Source organism: Trichosurus vulpecula, chromosome 2, assembly GCF_011100635.1.
Source record: "Trichosurus vulpecula isolate mTriVul1 chromosome 2, mTriVul1.pri, whole genome shotgun sequence".
NCBI classification, from domain to species: Eukaryota; Metazoa; Chordata; class Mammalia; order Diprotodontia; family Phalangeridae; genus Trichosurus; species Trichosurus vulpecula.
The window spans coordinates 123,605,731-123,621,642 of record NC_050574.1 but is presented as its reverse complement, the minus strand read 5'-3'; the positions used below and the strand labels follow the sequence as shown (position 1 = coordinate 123,621,642).

General features: G+C 39.0%; 1 protein-coding gene across 1 annotated transcript in view; it reads right to left on the bottom strand.

Moving 5' to 3' along the window:
• Positions 1-15,912, bottom strand: part of C2CD3 (C2 domain containing 3 centriole elongation regulator) — a 153,811-nt gene that overhangs the window by 48,781 nt on the left and 89,118 nt on the right. Inside the window, exons 20-23 of the mRNA XM_036744950.1 lie at positions 9,921-10,044; positions 7,951-8,219; positions 5,315-5,404; positions 3,441-4,043 (exon numbers count right to left, since the gene is read on the bottom strand). Of these exons, the coding sequence (XP_036600845.1) occupies positions 3,441-4,043; positions 5,315-5,404; positions 7,951-8,219; positions 9,921-10,044 (1,086 nt within the window). The remainder of the gene's footprint in view (positions 1-3,440; positions 4,044-5,314; positions 5,405-7,950; positions 8,220-9,920; positions 10,045-15,912) is intronic.

Sequence of the window (15,912 nt, the reverse complement as noted above, 5' to 3'; positions counted from 1 at the left end):
CTACCTCCCATCTCTGTACCTTTCATTAGGCCTTGCCCCATACCTGAAACATACTCCCCTCCCTCACAAAGGACCCTGTTCCCTTCAAGACAAAGCTTGAATGTAATCTCTTCTAAGAGGCTTTTCCTGATTCTCCCAGTTGTTAGTTCACCCCATCATGCCCCAAATTACTTTGTATATACTTATCTGCAGAGAAGTTGTTTTCCCTAAGTAGAATGTAAGCTCCTTTAGGGCAAGGACTATTTCATTTTTATCTCACAATTCTAATGCCTAGCACAGTGCTGGACACAGTCAAACTTAATGTTGAATTGGCTTGTTACTTCCTCAATAAATATTCATTAAGCACTTACTATATGCCAGGCACTGTGCTAAATGTTGGGTATATAAGAAAAGGCAAAAGACAGTCCCTGCCCTTAAGGAGCTTACAACCTAATGGGGGAGACAACATGCAAACAAATCTTTACAAAGCAAGCTATCTACAGGATAAATAGTAAATAGCTAACAGAGAGAAGGCATGAGAATTAAGAAGGGATGGGAAAGGCTTCCTGCAGAAAGTGGGATTTTAATCGGGACTTAAAGGAAGCCAGGGAGGTCCCTCAGTCAGAGAAGAGAAGGAAGAGAATTCCAGGCATGGGGAATGGCCAGAGAAAATCCTGAGAGGAGAGGTATCCTGTTCATGGAAAGCCACAGGGTCAGTGTCACTGGACTGAAAAGTTCTTGGGGGGAGTAAGATATGAGAAAATTGGAAAGTAAGGTATAAGAAAATCAGAGGGGGCCAGGTTATGAAGGGCTTTGAATGCCAAACAGATGATTTTGTATTTGATCCTAGAGGTAATAAGAAGCTAGTCGAGTTTATTGAGTAGTTTATTGACATGATCAGATCTGAGCTTTAGTAAAATTTTATTGGCTGAATGGAGGATGGATTGGCATGGGGAGAGACTTGAGGTAGGCACACTCACCAGCAGACTAGAGTGGTGGCAGTCTGAGAGGGGGTAAGAGGGTGTATTCGAGAGATGTTGCAAAGATAAAGACAAGTCTTGGCAACAGATTGGCTATGGTGGGTGAGAGATAGTGAGGAATGCAGGATGACTCCTAGGTTGTGAGATTGAGAGGATGGTGTTGGCCTTTATAGTAACAGGGAATGTAGAAGGTGGAGGAGGCTTTAGGAGGAAAGATGAATTCTGTTTTGGACATACTGAGTTTAAGATATCTTCTGGACATCCAATTTGAAATGTCTAAAAGGTAGTTGGAGATGTGAAACTCAAGGTCAGTAGTCTGGGGTAGGATGACATTTGTAAAGACCTTTTGGTCATGCCAAATATCACTTACTTCTTCAGAATTTCTAGGAAAATTTCCCAGAAAAGACTTGGACTTTCTAAATGCCCTTAAACACAATATAGCACATTTTCTCCTAAATGGGATTTGGATATTTTGTCTTAACATTTTGGTTATTAATGATGTTATTAATAACCTCCACAACGGCTTCCAGGCCCAGGGCTTCTACCTGCCATAATTTCAATACATCATTTCATCACACTGGCTGTACCCAACTGGACGTCCCCAATTCACCTCTACCCATTAAAGTGACTGAATAGTTTAGAAGTAGTAGTGTTAACAGTATTCATAACATTGAAAAAAAGGAGTTCCTATTTCAACAGTACTTTATAGTTTACAAATCATTTTCTTCACAATAGCTCCATGAGGAAGATAGTTTAAGTATTATTAACCCCAGGGAATTCATCACACAGTCTGGTACTATGACTTTGGGCAAGTTCTCAATCACAGGATTGTTCTATGAGGTAATACAGATAAACTCACTTGGAAAAATAAAACACACACACACACACACACACACACACACACACACACACACACTCATTCAAATAATAGCCTACACAACAATTTCTTTGGGAACAAAGAACATCATTGAGGATGGCACTAGTTAAGTTAGAGGAGTACTGTGCCAGGAAAAGGCTATGAATAACTTTTTTGGAAACTACACACAATAATAATAGCTAACATTTATGCAGGGCACTGTGCTAGGCACTTTATAAATGTTAAGTCATTTGATCCTCACAACCACCTTGGAAGACAGGTGCTAGCTATTATTATCCTCATTTTACAGTTGAGGTATCTGAGTCAGAAAGAGGTTCAGTGACTTGCCCAGGGTCACACAGCTAGCAAGTATCTGAGGCTGGACTCAGGTCTTCCTGACTCTAGATTCAGTACTCTACCCACTGAGCTACCTACCTACGTGGGGCCATGACTGTATGTAAAATGTATAGCTCAAAAGAGAAGGAGTCAGAACATTAGAGACCATCTAGTTCAACCCTCCCCTCTCTCCTCATCCAGTCATTTTACAGCTGAGGAGACTGATGCCTAGGAAGGTTAAGTGACTTGCCTGAGCCCAGACTGAAAACCAGTACTCAGACTCTAATCATGCTGCCTCTTGTGCTGTCCAGTCCTCTACCTTAGTGGGTGGAAGTAAATTACGGATATGTAAGTGGGTGCAGGCATGCGGAAATGCTGAAATCATGACTGTAGAAGCCCTGATCCTGAGGCTGGCGGAGAGATCCAGGAATAGTCTGAGACTTCACAGGAAGAAGAATGCAGAGTTGCTTTTTGGCTGGGCTAGGAGTAAAAGAAATGGGAGAGGGAAAGTCTAGCTAAGTTACCCTAAAGAAATCCAAGTTGTTATTACTTTTAGCCTAACAAGATTTTTGCAAGGAAAGTGTTTCATATAACTATGAAAAACTTTAGGGACTTGCATGAGAATGAGGTACTCTTGAATGATGGTGAACAAAGATAAAGCAGAAGTATAATTATGTAAATGAGGAGGTCTGTGAAAAGGGAATGCGTAGAATCAAGTCTGATTTCATGTCTTCCTACAGGCTTTTTGAGATTGGACCACACATTCTAGGGATTTCCTTGACCTGATTATTTGGGATTTGAATAGGCCTAGGCCACAGCTAGGAAATTATTTCCAGTGCCATTCATGTGGACAAGAAGCCCAGAACACTGTTATTCACCTTCCACTGAAGGGAAGGAAGGAGGAAAATGAATATTTTAACAAGGTGTAGATGAGAAGAAATCTACTTCCTAGAACACACCCCCATACTGGCTTTATTCCTATCTCTGATAAACAATTTTCTGACAAAAAAGTGTGTTAAAGAAACTGTCTTTTTATTAATAGACATATCACTGTATTATTAACACTGAAAGAGAATCCACAGTGTTAGAGCTGTAAGGAACTATAGAGAACATCTGTTCCACCCTCCTATTTTAAAAAGGAGAAAATTGTGGTTCATGGTGAGAGAAGGAATTGCCTAGTCATACATTTAATAAATAGTTGGGCTGGGACTTGAACCCAGGGTCTTCTGATTCTAAATCCAGTTTATTACACTATGCTGCTCCCTTATATCATCAAAAGGACTACTCACCACTAACAGTCAGTGTCTTTGCTGTCCTCACACTGAGCCTGGAAAGGTCCACATAGGCTGAACCAATCAAGGTGTCTGTCAGGTGGGGCCTCTCCACACTGTCATTCCCATAGGACCGCCACACCTGGATTTCCAGTTTCTCTTCCCTGAAGTACCAAAGCAGTGATGGTCCCACGTTAACATCTAGTTTTTTTGTTGTCGTGAATGTCATTGTGACTTGTTTTTCATCCGTGGTTAACTTTGGTTTTCTGAGTGGAGTCCAGAAGCCCTCTTGGTCATACAGCTTATAGCGAAGGTAGCAGTGGGTGGCCTTGTGGATATGTGTCTGGCCAGCCAGTAACACACAATGGGTTGGCAGCCATGCTCTTGGGGTGGAGACAGTGATAGTAGCTGGCCTCTCCTCAACATCTGTGAGGAGATCAGCAGGGCATTCCTCAAAACTCCAGCCCAGAAGTTTAGCAGCTTCCAAGACCCGTTCTCTGTCACCAGAATGGGCAAAGGAAACTGATAACTCCAGGCCACCCACAATCATCTGCATGATGTCTGTGTTTTGTGCTGGAGACAGGTCCTCAGGCAAGATGACTGGATACCACCCTGTAATCCCTTATGAGAGAAGACAATTATGGAGGGGTGCTGTTTCTATCTTCCTCAAGAACTAACAGGAAACATGGACCCATAACCAGACAGAGACAATATTTCATTGGAAAATACATTTTTACAGACATAGTAGGAAGAAAAAAGGCTGGGATCCAGTAGACCCAAGTTCTAGTCCTGGCTAGGCTAGAACTGGCTGCATAACTTGAGACTAAGTTAGAGAATCTACCTCAATTTATAAGACGGAGACATTAATTTTTATTTTGTTTACCTCATAATATTATCTTATCAGATTAAATGTGTGAAAATAAACAAATGTCAGAGCTAAAAGGAACTTAAGACTACAGAACAAAGGGAGCCAGAGCTAGAAAGGCCCTCTCATAACGCAGGAAGTCAAAATGGTTCACTTTATATATTTAGCTGCCTGGCAAATTAAAAAGAACACTGTAAGAGCATTTACAGGCCTACTTTCTATTCTCAGCTCTGCTACTAATTATGTGACTTTGGGAAAGTCACTTCTATACTCTGAGCCTCAATTTCCTTACTTGTAGGGTCAGAATTAAATGATTTCTACAATCCCTTGCAGATCTAGAGTTCCATTAAGTCTATGAATTAAAGGCCTCAAGATGTGAACTTGCAAGTGCCTAGCACACAGTAGATCCTGAATGTTTGTTGAGTTGAAATGTCCAACATCACACAACTACCAATTCCTGGATTAGAACCATGGCTTCTCAATTCTCAGCTAAAGTGATCTTTTATACCACCACACTCCTTGAAATAGTTCAAAGCATGATAATTACATCAAGTATTACTACCATCGACTGAAGAAAATTAAATACAAGGTTCTGTCTCTTTGTTTGAAAATAGCCATATACAATGAGAGATGTCAGAGCCAAGGGACTCTATTCAGGGGGTGAGTGGCTGATATTTAAAGAGAGAACTTCTTAGGTCTAGGTCCATTACTTGTAATGGGTATGCAGGCATAAAATAATTTTAGGCTAAAGAAGTTACTATTACAAGATGCATATTCTTCTCTCTGGGGGCAACTAGACTTACAGGGCCAACAGAATGTTCGTGTTAGAAAGGACATTAACATTAGGAAATAGAATTTTAGAGCTAGAAAGAACCTGAAGTCTAGTTCAAATCCCAAATTTGAGAGAGGAGGAAACTGAAGCCCAGAAAGGGAAAGTGAATTGTTCATGGACACAAAGTAAGTCAGCTATTCAAAGTACTCACTAGCTCAGTGATACAAAGACCTGATGAACAATCAAGTTACTCACCTGACCTTTTGATGAGCAAATCTTTCATTGGAATCCTGACTACTCCAAGGAGATACTCTCTTAGAGGCTGAATGTGATCTAATCGACTACCTATAAAATCAAGGTTAACAAAATTAAAAAAAAAACAAAACTCAAAGAGACTGTTGGACCAAAGCTTTTACTTGCAGTAAACCAGATTTCAGTTTGAGAATGGAGAACAAAGAAACAACAAAAAAGGAAAATAGCACGCTTCAATCTGCATTCAGACTCCATCATTCTTTCTCTGGATGTGGATAGCATTTTCCATCATGAGTCTTTTGGAATTGTCTTAGATCACTGCATTGCTGAGAAGAGCTAAGTCTATCAAAGGTGTTGCTGTTACTGTGTACAATGTTCTCCTAGTTCTGCTCACTTCACTCAGCATCAGTTCATTTAAGTCTTTCCAGGTTTTTCTGAAATCTGCCTGCTCATCATTTCTTATGTATACTTGCTGAGTGACTTGATTGATTGATGTGGTAAATGACTGTTGGCTTTGGATTCTAGAGCTTAAGTCCTTTGAATTAACATATTAGGCATGTGAACTTATATGAACATAAAGTAATAATGTTATTTGGCTTTGTGTCTTGGTAATACATAAGAAATGCTCTCCAGAATGATCGGATTAATTCACAATGTCACCAATGATGCATTAATGTCCCAACTTTCCCACATCTATCATTTTCCTTTTCTGTTATATTAGCCAGTCTGATAGGCATGAGGTGGTACGTCAGAGCTGTTTTAATTTGCATTTCTCTAATCAATAGTGATTTAGAAAATTTTTTCATATGAATATAGATAGCTTTAATTTCTTCATCTAAAAACTGCCTGTTCATATCTTTCGACCATTTATCAATTGGGGAGTGACTTGTATTCTTATAAATATGACCCATTTCTCTACTTATTTGAGAAATGAGGCCTTTACCAGAAACACTGGCTATAAAAATTGTTTTCCAGTTTGCTGCTTTCCTTCTAATCTTGGTTGCACTGGCTTTGTTTGTGCAAAATCTTTTTAATTTAATGTAATCAAAATTATTATTTGGCTTATTTTTTTAAACAACTTCTAGTTTTAAACTCAAAGATCCAAGCTTTTGGAACAATAACTCACCATCTGACAAAAATTGCTAGGAAAACTGGAAAGCAGTTTGGCAGAAATAGGTACAGACCAACACCTTATACCATATGCCAAGTTAAGGTCAAAATGGGTACATGATTTAGATATAAAGGGCGATACAATAAGCAAATTAGGAGAGCACAGAAAAATTTACTTGTCAGATCTATGGGTAAGGGAAGAATTTATGATCAAAGAAGCAATAGAGATGATCACGGAAGGTAAAATGGAAAATTTTGATTACATGAAATTAAAGTTTTTATACCAACCAAATCAATGCAGTCAAGATTAGAAGGAAAGCATAAAATTGGGAAATTTTTTCTATAGCAGATTTCTCTGATAGAGACCTCACTTCTCAAATGTATAGAGAACTGAGTCAAATTTATAAGAATAAAAGCCATTTCTCAATTGGTAAATGTTTAAAGGATATGAACAGGCAGTTTTCAGAAGAAGAAATCAAAGCTATCTAGCCATACGAAAAAAATGCTCTAAATCACTATTGATTAGAGAAATGCAAATTAGAACAGCTCTAAGGTACCGCCTCACACCTATGAAATTGGCTAACACAGAAGAAAAAGAAAATGACAAATGCTGGTGGGGATATGGAAAAATAGGGACACCAAGGCACTGATTTGGGGAATCGTGGACTGATTCAACCATTCTGAAAAGCAATTTGGAACTATGCCCAAAAGTCTTTTAAACCTCCTATCTTTTGACCCTGCAATACCACTACTAGGTATATATCCCAAAGAGATACAAGAAGAAGAAAAAAGATCTATATGTACAAAAATATATAAAATAACTCCTTTTGGTGGCAAAGAACTGGAAATTGAGGGGATGCCTACATGAACTAATGCTGGGTGAAGTGAGCAGAACCAGGAGAACATTGTACATGGTAGCAGCAACACTGTGCGATGACCAGCTTTGATAGACTTAGCTTTCCTCGGCAATACAATAATCTAAGGCAATTCCAAAAGACTCATGATGGATAATGCTATCCACATCCAGAAAAAGAACGATGGCATCTGGATGCAGACTGAAGCATACTATTTTTTTTCTTTTTTCTATCTTGTGGAATTTCCCTTTGGTTTTGATTCTTTTTTTACAATATGACTAATGTGGAAATATGTTTAATATGATTTTACATGTAGTCTATATCAGATTGCATGCTATCTTGGGGAGGGGGGAAAATTTAGAACTCAAAACCTTATGAAACCAAAAATAAATAAATTAATAAAAAAGAGAATGATACGCAAAAACTTTTGTTAGTTGCCATTTTCAATGTTGAAATTATCTATTATTTCTATGATTTGTTCTTTGACCCACATATTCTTTAGGATTAAGTTACTGACTCTCCATTTCATTTTGTATCCTTTGTTCAAATACCCTTTATTAGTTATAATTTTCCTTGTATTGTTATAAGTAAATAATACATTTAATATTTCTGCTTTTCTGCATTTGTTTATAAGGTTTTTACATAATGTAATGTAATAACATTATTTGGACTCACCTGGCTTTGTGTCTTGGTGATACAAAGAGAAAGTGACTTCAGCAAACTCCAACAGCTCTGCCAGAAAACAGGCTTCACCACTGCTATGTTGTGTCACCAGATTGCAAGGGAACTCTATGTGGTGGGAGAATTCAGGGCAGAAGGTACGCGCCACAGGGTGTGTCTGACGTTGCTCTCCCTTGGGCAGGAAGGAGAGATGTGTGGTAACTGAAGTATTAACACCTACTGTTGCATTGTACTGCAAAGAAGGCTCCTTCTCAGCTATGACTCTGAGGGGAGAGAAGAGAGCAGAGGTAAAGTAATGTTAGACTCCAGCTTACCCAGGAAATACATCCTAAGAGAAGACTTAATGGGCCTATGACTGCTGTACTTAAGACAAAACTAGTGACAGTGATAAGTGATAAGGGGTTGTAATAGTATTGGCTGAATAAGAAAGTCTGTGGTAGTCAGAGAACTATTGTAAGGAAATCCTCAGCCAAGAGCTATGAAAAATGACAAAGGCTTTGCTTGCCAGTCTGGCCCAAAGCCCTGCAACTACACACAAGCTCACCCATCAGACGTGAGGATGCTGAACACAGGGAAAAATGTCTTAAGATTAAGAATGTACAGAAATGCAATGGGTTGCCTTATGAAGAAGTGAGTTTTTTGGCCATTACAGGCATTCAAGTATAAGATATTGTAGAACGAGCTTACAATGAATTTGGAGATTGGACTAGATATCTAACCCATCCATTTGAGATTCTATGATCTAGACGTGATAAAAAGAGATCTTGATAAGTACCTCCTGTCTTGATTGCTGGTATTATCAAAAGCCCTTCCTCTGAAGTAGAACCCATTTGCTAGAACTGGCATCAGAAGGATTTAAGATAAATGAATTTGAGGTTCCTTTTCTTCCTTGGTGACCTCATTCGACCTCATGGGTTCAACTATCATTTGTGGGTCTGGCAACTCCCAGAGCTCACCATCTGTATCCTAAAACTTCCTAATTCATGACATGCTTTGATAACATCTGTAGTAAGCTTATGATCATTACAGTTTTCAAATATAGACCACTGCTTCAGGGCAACATTTTGATTAAAGTTACAAAAATCGTTTCATTAGATAATCTTATAAAGTTATCAGGATTTGTTTTATCAGGAACACTAAACGACTGATGACAAGAAGGTAGATTTTCTCCATCTTCTCTAGTTTGTAGCTGATGATTGGTATGCCTTGTGAACAAAACAGACTTCTTTGCAGAAATTTTCCTATTTGGTCCAAATTTAGGATAAATAATCTCCTTTGCCTTTTGAACACTAAAAGCAAATGAAAGCTCAGAATAACCAGCAATTTTGTTGGGGAAACTTGGCTCACTGAAATTTGCCTCAAATTTCACATCACTCCCAGTGGGTACCATTTGCATAAGCTCATTATTTGGCTTTGGAGGAAATAAGCGTTTCTGTAGGAATAAGTAAATCTTTGTTATCTGTCTACGATAGAGAAATCTTGTAAATTTTAGACTTTTTACCAATGGCTAAACCTCCCCTAGTTTGATCATTTTTACTGGCTGTAAGCATGCAAGTATCTTTCTGAACAGTTTTCTGAGAAATTTCAGAAGTGGTTAAAGTTAAGAGGCTTGACAAACTACTATAACAAAAGACCCATCAGTCAGCATGTATTTCCAGTCATCACCACCATCATCACGAACAGGAGTACTGAGTAAAGCTCTGTGGGCATCAGGTCTCTCAAGAGAAACAAGCACTAACCAAAGATAACTAGAAGGATTTATTTGTAGCACAAACTTTTAAGATAGGCTTGATATAGCTTATCTTCTAGATAATAACTTTTGCTGATAAGCTCACTGAGCATTTTACAAGAGGGAAAAAGCAAGGGGTATGGCTTGCTAATTTCTTGACTTTTAATTTCAGAACCAAAGAAAGCTGATTTGAACCAGCACCCATTCCAATTCTTAGAAAAGAGCCTTAAATTACCTTGCTGCTGCTTGTAAACCACTGGCTCTGTGAATGTGCACTGAGATGGACACAGCTCGAGTAGCAATGACTCCCTCCGATGTCCTGGTTGTGTGTCTATATCTTAGGCTCACATCTAGCAGACCTAAAAAACAAAGGTGACAACCACTCAAGTCATCAAATCTTTGAGCTACAAGGGGTCTTAGAACACAAAAGATGGAAGGTTAGAGCTAGAAAGAACCTACTAAAACTAAATTTTAGCTTCTATCTTTAGTAGAAGGTTTTACTAAAATGTAAAACATAGAATGTCAAAGCAAGAAGGGATCTTAGAGAACATAAAATCCAACCACTTGATTTTATAGACTGTGAAATTAAGGACAATGCAAGAAAGCTTAACGAGGATTACTCAGATATATGTTGGATTAGAAGACCTCTTGAGTTCCCTTCCTCTGAAGTTTTCTCATTCTGACAACATAAACTGTTAGGGCAAGAGGGTCCTTATAACGTGTAATGCTGGAGCTGGAAGAGAATATATACATTTCATCTAGTACAGGATGAAAACTGAGGTCTAGAGAGGGGAAGAGACTTTCTCAAAGTCACAGAGTACGTTAGTGGCAGGAATGGGAGCAGAGTTCAGGTATCCCAAGGGCTGCAGGGTTTCTGGAGACTGATCTACAAAACCCAGGATATTTTAGTAGCTGCGGAAATGATTTTTCCACTTCAAACTTTGGTTAACAATGGAAAAGGGAAAAAAAAGTCAAGTGTAGTAGCATTTCCCAAAGAGAGGGAGGAGGTTGGTGTCTACAGAGAAATTGCTACAGCAATATAGCTCATAAAATCCACTACAGAAAAAGCTAAAGGTGGGGTGGAGCCAAGATGGCGGCTGGAAAGCAGGGAATAGCATGAGCTCCCCGCCAAGTCCCTCCAAAAACCTATAAAAAATGTCTCTGAACCAATTCTAGAACTGCAGAACCCACAAAATAGCAGAGGGAAGCAGGGCTCCAGCCCAGGACAGCCTCGATGGTTGCTGGGTGAGGTCTTTCACACACGGAGCTGGAAGGGCAGCGGAGTGGAGCAGAGTCCAGCATAGGACATGAGGACAAACCAGACCAGGAGCTGAGCGGAGTGGGCCCTAGTGCCCTGAATCAGTGAGCTGTGGCAGTTGCCTGACTTCTCAACCCACAAACACCAAAGACAACACAGGTTAGTGGGAAAAGCTCCTGGGGACAGGGGGATAGAGTTTGCTGTTCAGCCACCGCCCTGGGGGCAGAGGAGGTGGGGCAGCTACAGAAATACAGCTGCAGTTGCTTCTGGCCCCAGGTCCACCTGGTGGGAGGAATTAAGTGGCGGATCAGAGCAGGAGTGCAGAGCCTGCTGAAGATCTAAGTCCAGTCCAGGTTGGGGGTTCTTGGGGAAGGAGGAGTGCTGTTGTGGCAGAGCTGGCGCATTCCCCCAAGCTTGGAACATAGAACTCTTTACTCTACAAGCAGTCATACCCCACTGAAAAACTCAAGGGTCAAGTTAGTTGGTTGGGAATATGGCCAGGCAGCGAAAACGCACCCAGATTCAGTCTCAGACTTTGGAATCTTTCTTTGGTGACAAGGAAGACCAAAACATACAGCCAGAAGAAGTCAACAAAGTCAAAGAGCCTACAACAAAAGCCTCCAAGAAAAACACGAACTGGTCTCAGGCCATGGAAGAACTCAAAAAGGATTTGGAAAAGCAAGTTAGAGAAGTAGAGGAAAAATTGGGAAGAGAAATGACAAGGATGCGAGAAAACCATGAAAAACAAGTCAATGACTTGCTAAAGGACACCCGAAAAAATACTGAAAAATACACTGAAGAAAACAACACCTTAAAAAATAGACTAACTCAAATGGCAAAAGAGCTCCAAAAAGCCAATGAGGAGAAGAATGCCTTGAAAGGCAGAATTAGCCAAATGGAAAAGGAGGTCCAAAAGACCATTGAAGAAAATACTACCTTAAAAATTAGATTGGAGCAAGTGGAAGCTAGTGACTTAATGAGAAATCAAGATAGTATAAAACAGAACCAAAGGAATGAAAAAATGGAAGACAATGTGAAATATCTCATTGGAAAAACCACTGACCTGGAAAATAAATCCAGGAGAGATAATTTAAAAATTATTGGACTACCTGAAAGCCATGATCAAAAAAAGAGCCTAGATATCATCTTTCAAGAAATTATCAAGGAGAACTGCCCTGATATTCTAGAGCCACAGGGCAAAATAGAAATTGAAAGAATCCACTGATTGCCTCCTCAAATAGATCCCAAAAAGAAATCTCCTAGGAATATTGTTGCCAAATTCCAGAGCTCCCAGGTCAAGGAGAAAATACTGCAAGCAGCCAGAAAGAAACAATTTGAGTGTTATGGAAACACAATCAGAATAACCTAAGATCTAGCAGCTTCTACATTAAGAGATCGAAGAGCTTGCAATACAATATTTTGGAGGTCAATGGAGCTAGGATTAAAACCAAGAATCACCTACCCAGCAAAACTGAGTATCATGCTCCAAGGCAAAATATGAACTTTCAATAAAATAGAAGACTTTCAAGCTTTCTCAGTGAAAAGACCAGAGCTGAATAGAAAATCTGACTTTCAAACACAAGAATCAAGAGAAGCATGAAAAGGTAATCAACAAAAAGAACAAGAAAAAGAAATTGGAAGGGACTTACTAAAGTTGAACTGTTTTGTTTACATTCCTACATGGAAAGATGATGTGTATGATTCATGAGACCTCAGTATTAGGGTAGCTGAAGGGAATATGCATATATATACATATATATGTATATATATATATATATATATACATATATATATATATATACACACACATATATATATATATTAAGGGACGAGAGAGGAATATATTGAGAGAGGGAGATAGGGAGAGATAGAATGGGATAAATTATCTTGCATAAAAGTGGCAAGAAAAAACAATTCTGTAGGAGAGAAGAGAAGGCAGGTGAGGGGGAATGAGTAAATCTTGCTCTCATCAGATTTGACCTGAGGAGGGAATACCATACATACTCAATTGGGTATCTTACCCCACAGGAAAGAAAGAGGAAGGAGACACAAAAAGGGGGGATGATAGAAGGGAGGGCAGATGGGGGTGGAGGTAATCAAAAACAAACACTTTCGAAAAGGGACAGGTTCAAGGAAGGAAATTCAATAAAGGGGTATAGGTTAGGAAGAAGCAAAATATAGTTAGTCTTCCACAACATGAGTATTGTGGAAGGGTTATGCATAATGATACGCATGTGGCCCATGTTGAACTGCTTGACTTCTTAGGGAGGGTGGGTGGGAAGGGAAGAGGGGAGAGAATTTGGAACTCAAAGTTTTAAAAACAGATGTTCAAAAACAAATAGTTTTTGCATGCAACTAGAAAATAAGATACACAGGCAATGGGGCGTAGAAATTTATCTTGCCCTACAAGAAAGGAAGCGAAAAGGGGATGGGAGGGGACTGGGGTGACAGAAGGGAGGGCTGACCGGGGAACAGGGCAACCAGAATATACGCCATCTTGGAGTGGGGGGGAGGGTAGAAATGGGGAGAAAATTTGTAATTCAAACTCTTGTGAAAATCAATGCTGAAAACTAAATATATTAAATAAAATTTAAAAAAAATTTAAAAAAAAGAAAAAGCTAAAGATAGGACTGTGAATTCTTAGAACCTATGGAAGGCAAATTTTCCTGAGCTGACAGGAGGAAGACTGGCCAGCCTGTCTTCATTCTTTTTAATTCAAGTTTGGTTGGTTCTCACCATGGGGTTTCCTACAGACTGCCAATCAGAGTTCACTTTGCTTACAATCATGAAACACATTTACTCTGTTCTCTTCCTTAACTTCTTTCTTATTTATTTTGAGGTTAGATTTATCGAGTTCAGAAAGGGGAAGGTTGAGGTCTCCCAATATTATGGTTTTGCTGTCTATTTCTTCCTGTAACTCCCTTAACCTCTCCTCTAAGAATATGCATGCCATACCACTTGGTGCATAAATGGTAAACAATGATATTGCTTCATTGTTTATGGTGCCTTTTAGCAGGATGTAGTGTCCTTCCTTATCTCTTTTAATTAAATCTATCTTTACTTTTGCTTTGTCTGAGATTAGGATTGCTACACCTGCTTTTTTTACTTTAGCTGAGGCACAATATATTTTACACCAGCCTTTTACCTTTACCTGTGTGTATCCCCCCGTTTCAAATGTGTTTCTTGTAAACAGCATATTATAGGACTATGGTTTTTAATCCATTCTGCTATCTGCTTCTGTTTTATGGGAGAGTTCACCTCATTCACATTCACAGTTATGATTTCTATCTGTGTCTTTTTCTCCATCCTATTTCCCCCTGTTTATGCCCACATCCTTTCCAGCATTTATCATTTTCCTGTTTTGTTATTTTAGCCAATCTGACAGGAGACAGATGGTATCTAAGAGTTGTTTTGATTTGTATTCCTCTAATTAGTAGTGATTTCCAGCATTTTTTCATATGCCTATAGATATCTTTAAATTCTTCCTCTGAAAACTATCTGTTCATATCCTTTGACCATTTCTCAATTGGGGAATGACTTGTATTCCTATATATTTGGTTCAGTTCCCTGTATATTTTGGAAATGAAGCCTTTATCAGTGACACTAATTGTAAAGATTTTCTCCCGATTTTCTGCTTCCCTCCTAATCTTTGTTGCATTGGCTTTTTTTGTACAAAAACATTTCAATTTAACATAATCAAAATTATCCATTTTGCATTTTGTAATGCTCTCTATCTCTTGTTGGGTCATGAATTCTTTTCTTTTCCATAAATCTGATAGGTAAACTATTCCTTGCTCTCCCAAATTGCTTATAGTTTCAGCCTTTATTCCCAAATCATGAACCCATTTTGACTTTATTTTGGTATATGGTGTAAGATATTGGTCTATGCCCAGTTTCTGCCCTACCATTTTCCAATTTTCCCAGCAGTTTTTGTGAAATAGTGAATTCTTAGCCCAGAAGCTGGCTTCTTTGGGTTTATCAAAGAATAGACTGCTATAGTTGTTGACTTCTCCATCTTGTGTACCTATCCTATTCCACTGATCCACAACTCTGTTTCTTAGCCAGTGCCAAGTAGTTTTGATGCCTGCTGCTTTATAGTACAATATAATATCTGGTATGGCTAAGCCACCTTCTCTAGCATTTCTTTTCATTAATACCCTAGATATTCTAGACCTCTTGTTCTTCCAGATAAAGTTTGTTATTATTTTATCCAGCTCTGTAATACTCTGTTCTCTCTGGTCAGTTTCCTTACCATTTTTCATACCTAACTCCACTGAGGAAATCAGGGAAGGCTTCAGGAAGGACATGGCCCCTGAATTGAATCTTTAAGGGAAGGACATAAAAAGATGAAAATGAAGACAGTGCCCATTCCAGACATATGGGAATAGTGTGAGTGAATTCATTGATGTAGTAGATGTCATGTCATTTTAGAAAATAAATAGTAGTACACTTTGCCAGGATCTTAGGATATATGACTGGGAATAAGATGAATTAATGTTGGAAAGATAGTTTGAAACCATACTGTAAATGCCTTAAATGCCAATCAAAAGAGTATTTAATTTTAGAGGCAATGGAAGATTTTGAACAGAAGTAGATTCATCAGACTAGTGCCTTAGAAAGATTATTTTGGCAGCTGTGTGAAGGATGGATTGGGGAAAGGAGGCAGATTAGCTAGGAGGCTGTTAACAATGGTCCAGGTGAGATAATGGGGGGTGGGAGAGGCAACTACGTAAGTGGCCAAAATACTATAGCAGTGACAGTATGAGTGGAGAAGGGGAAATGGATATAAAGGAGTTATGGAGGTATAATCTATAGGACCTGGCAACAGACTAGATGTCTACAGGAGGGGGTGAACTGAAGGATAAGGAAGAATCAAAGAAAACTCTGAGATTTTAAGCCTGGCTGATTAGAAAGAGAAAGTTTGAAGAGAAGGTTTGGTTTGGGAGAAGATGATTAATTCACTTTTAGA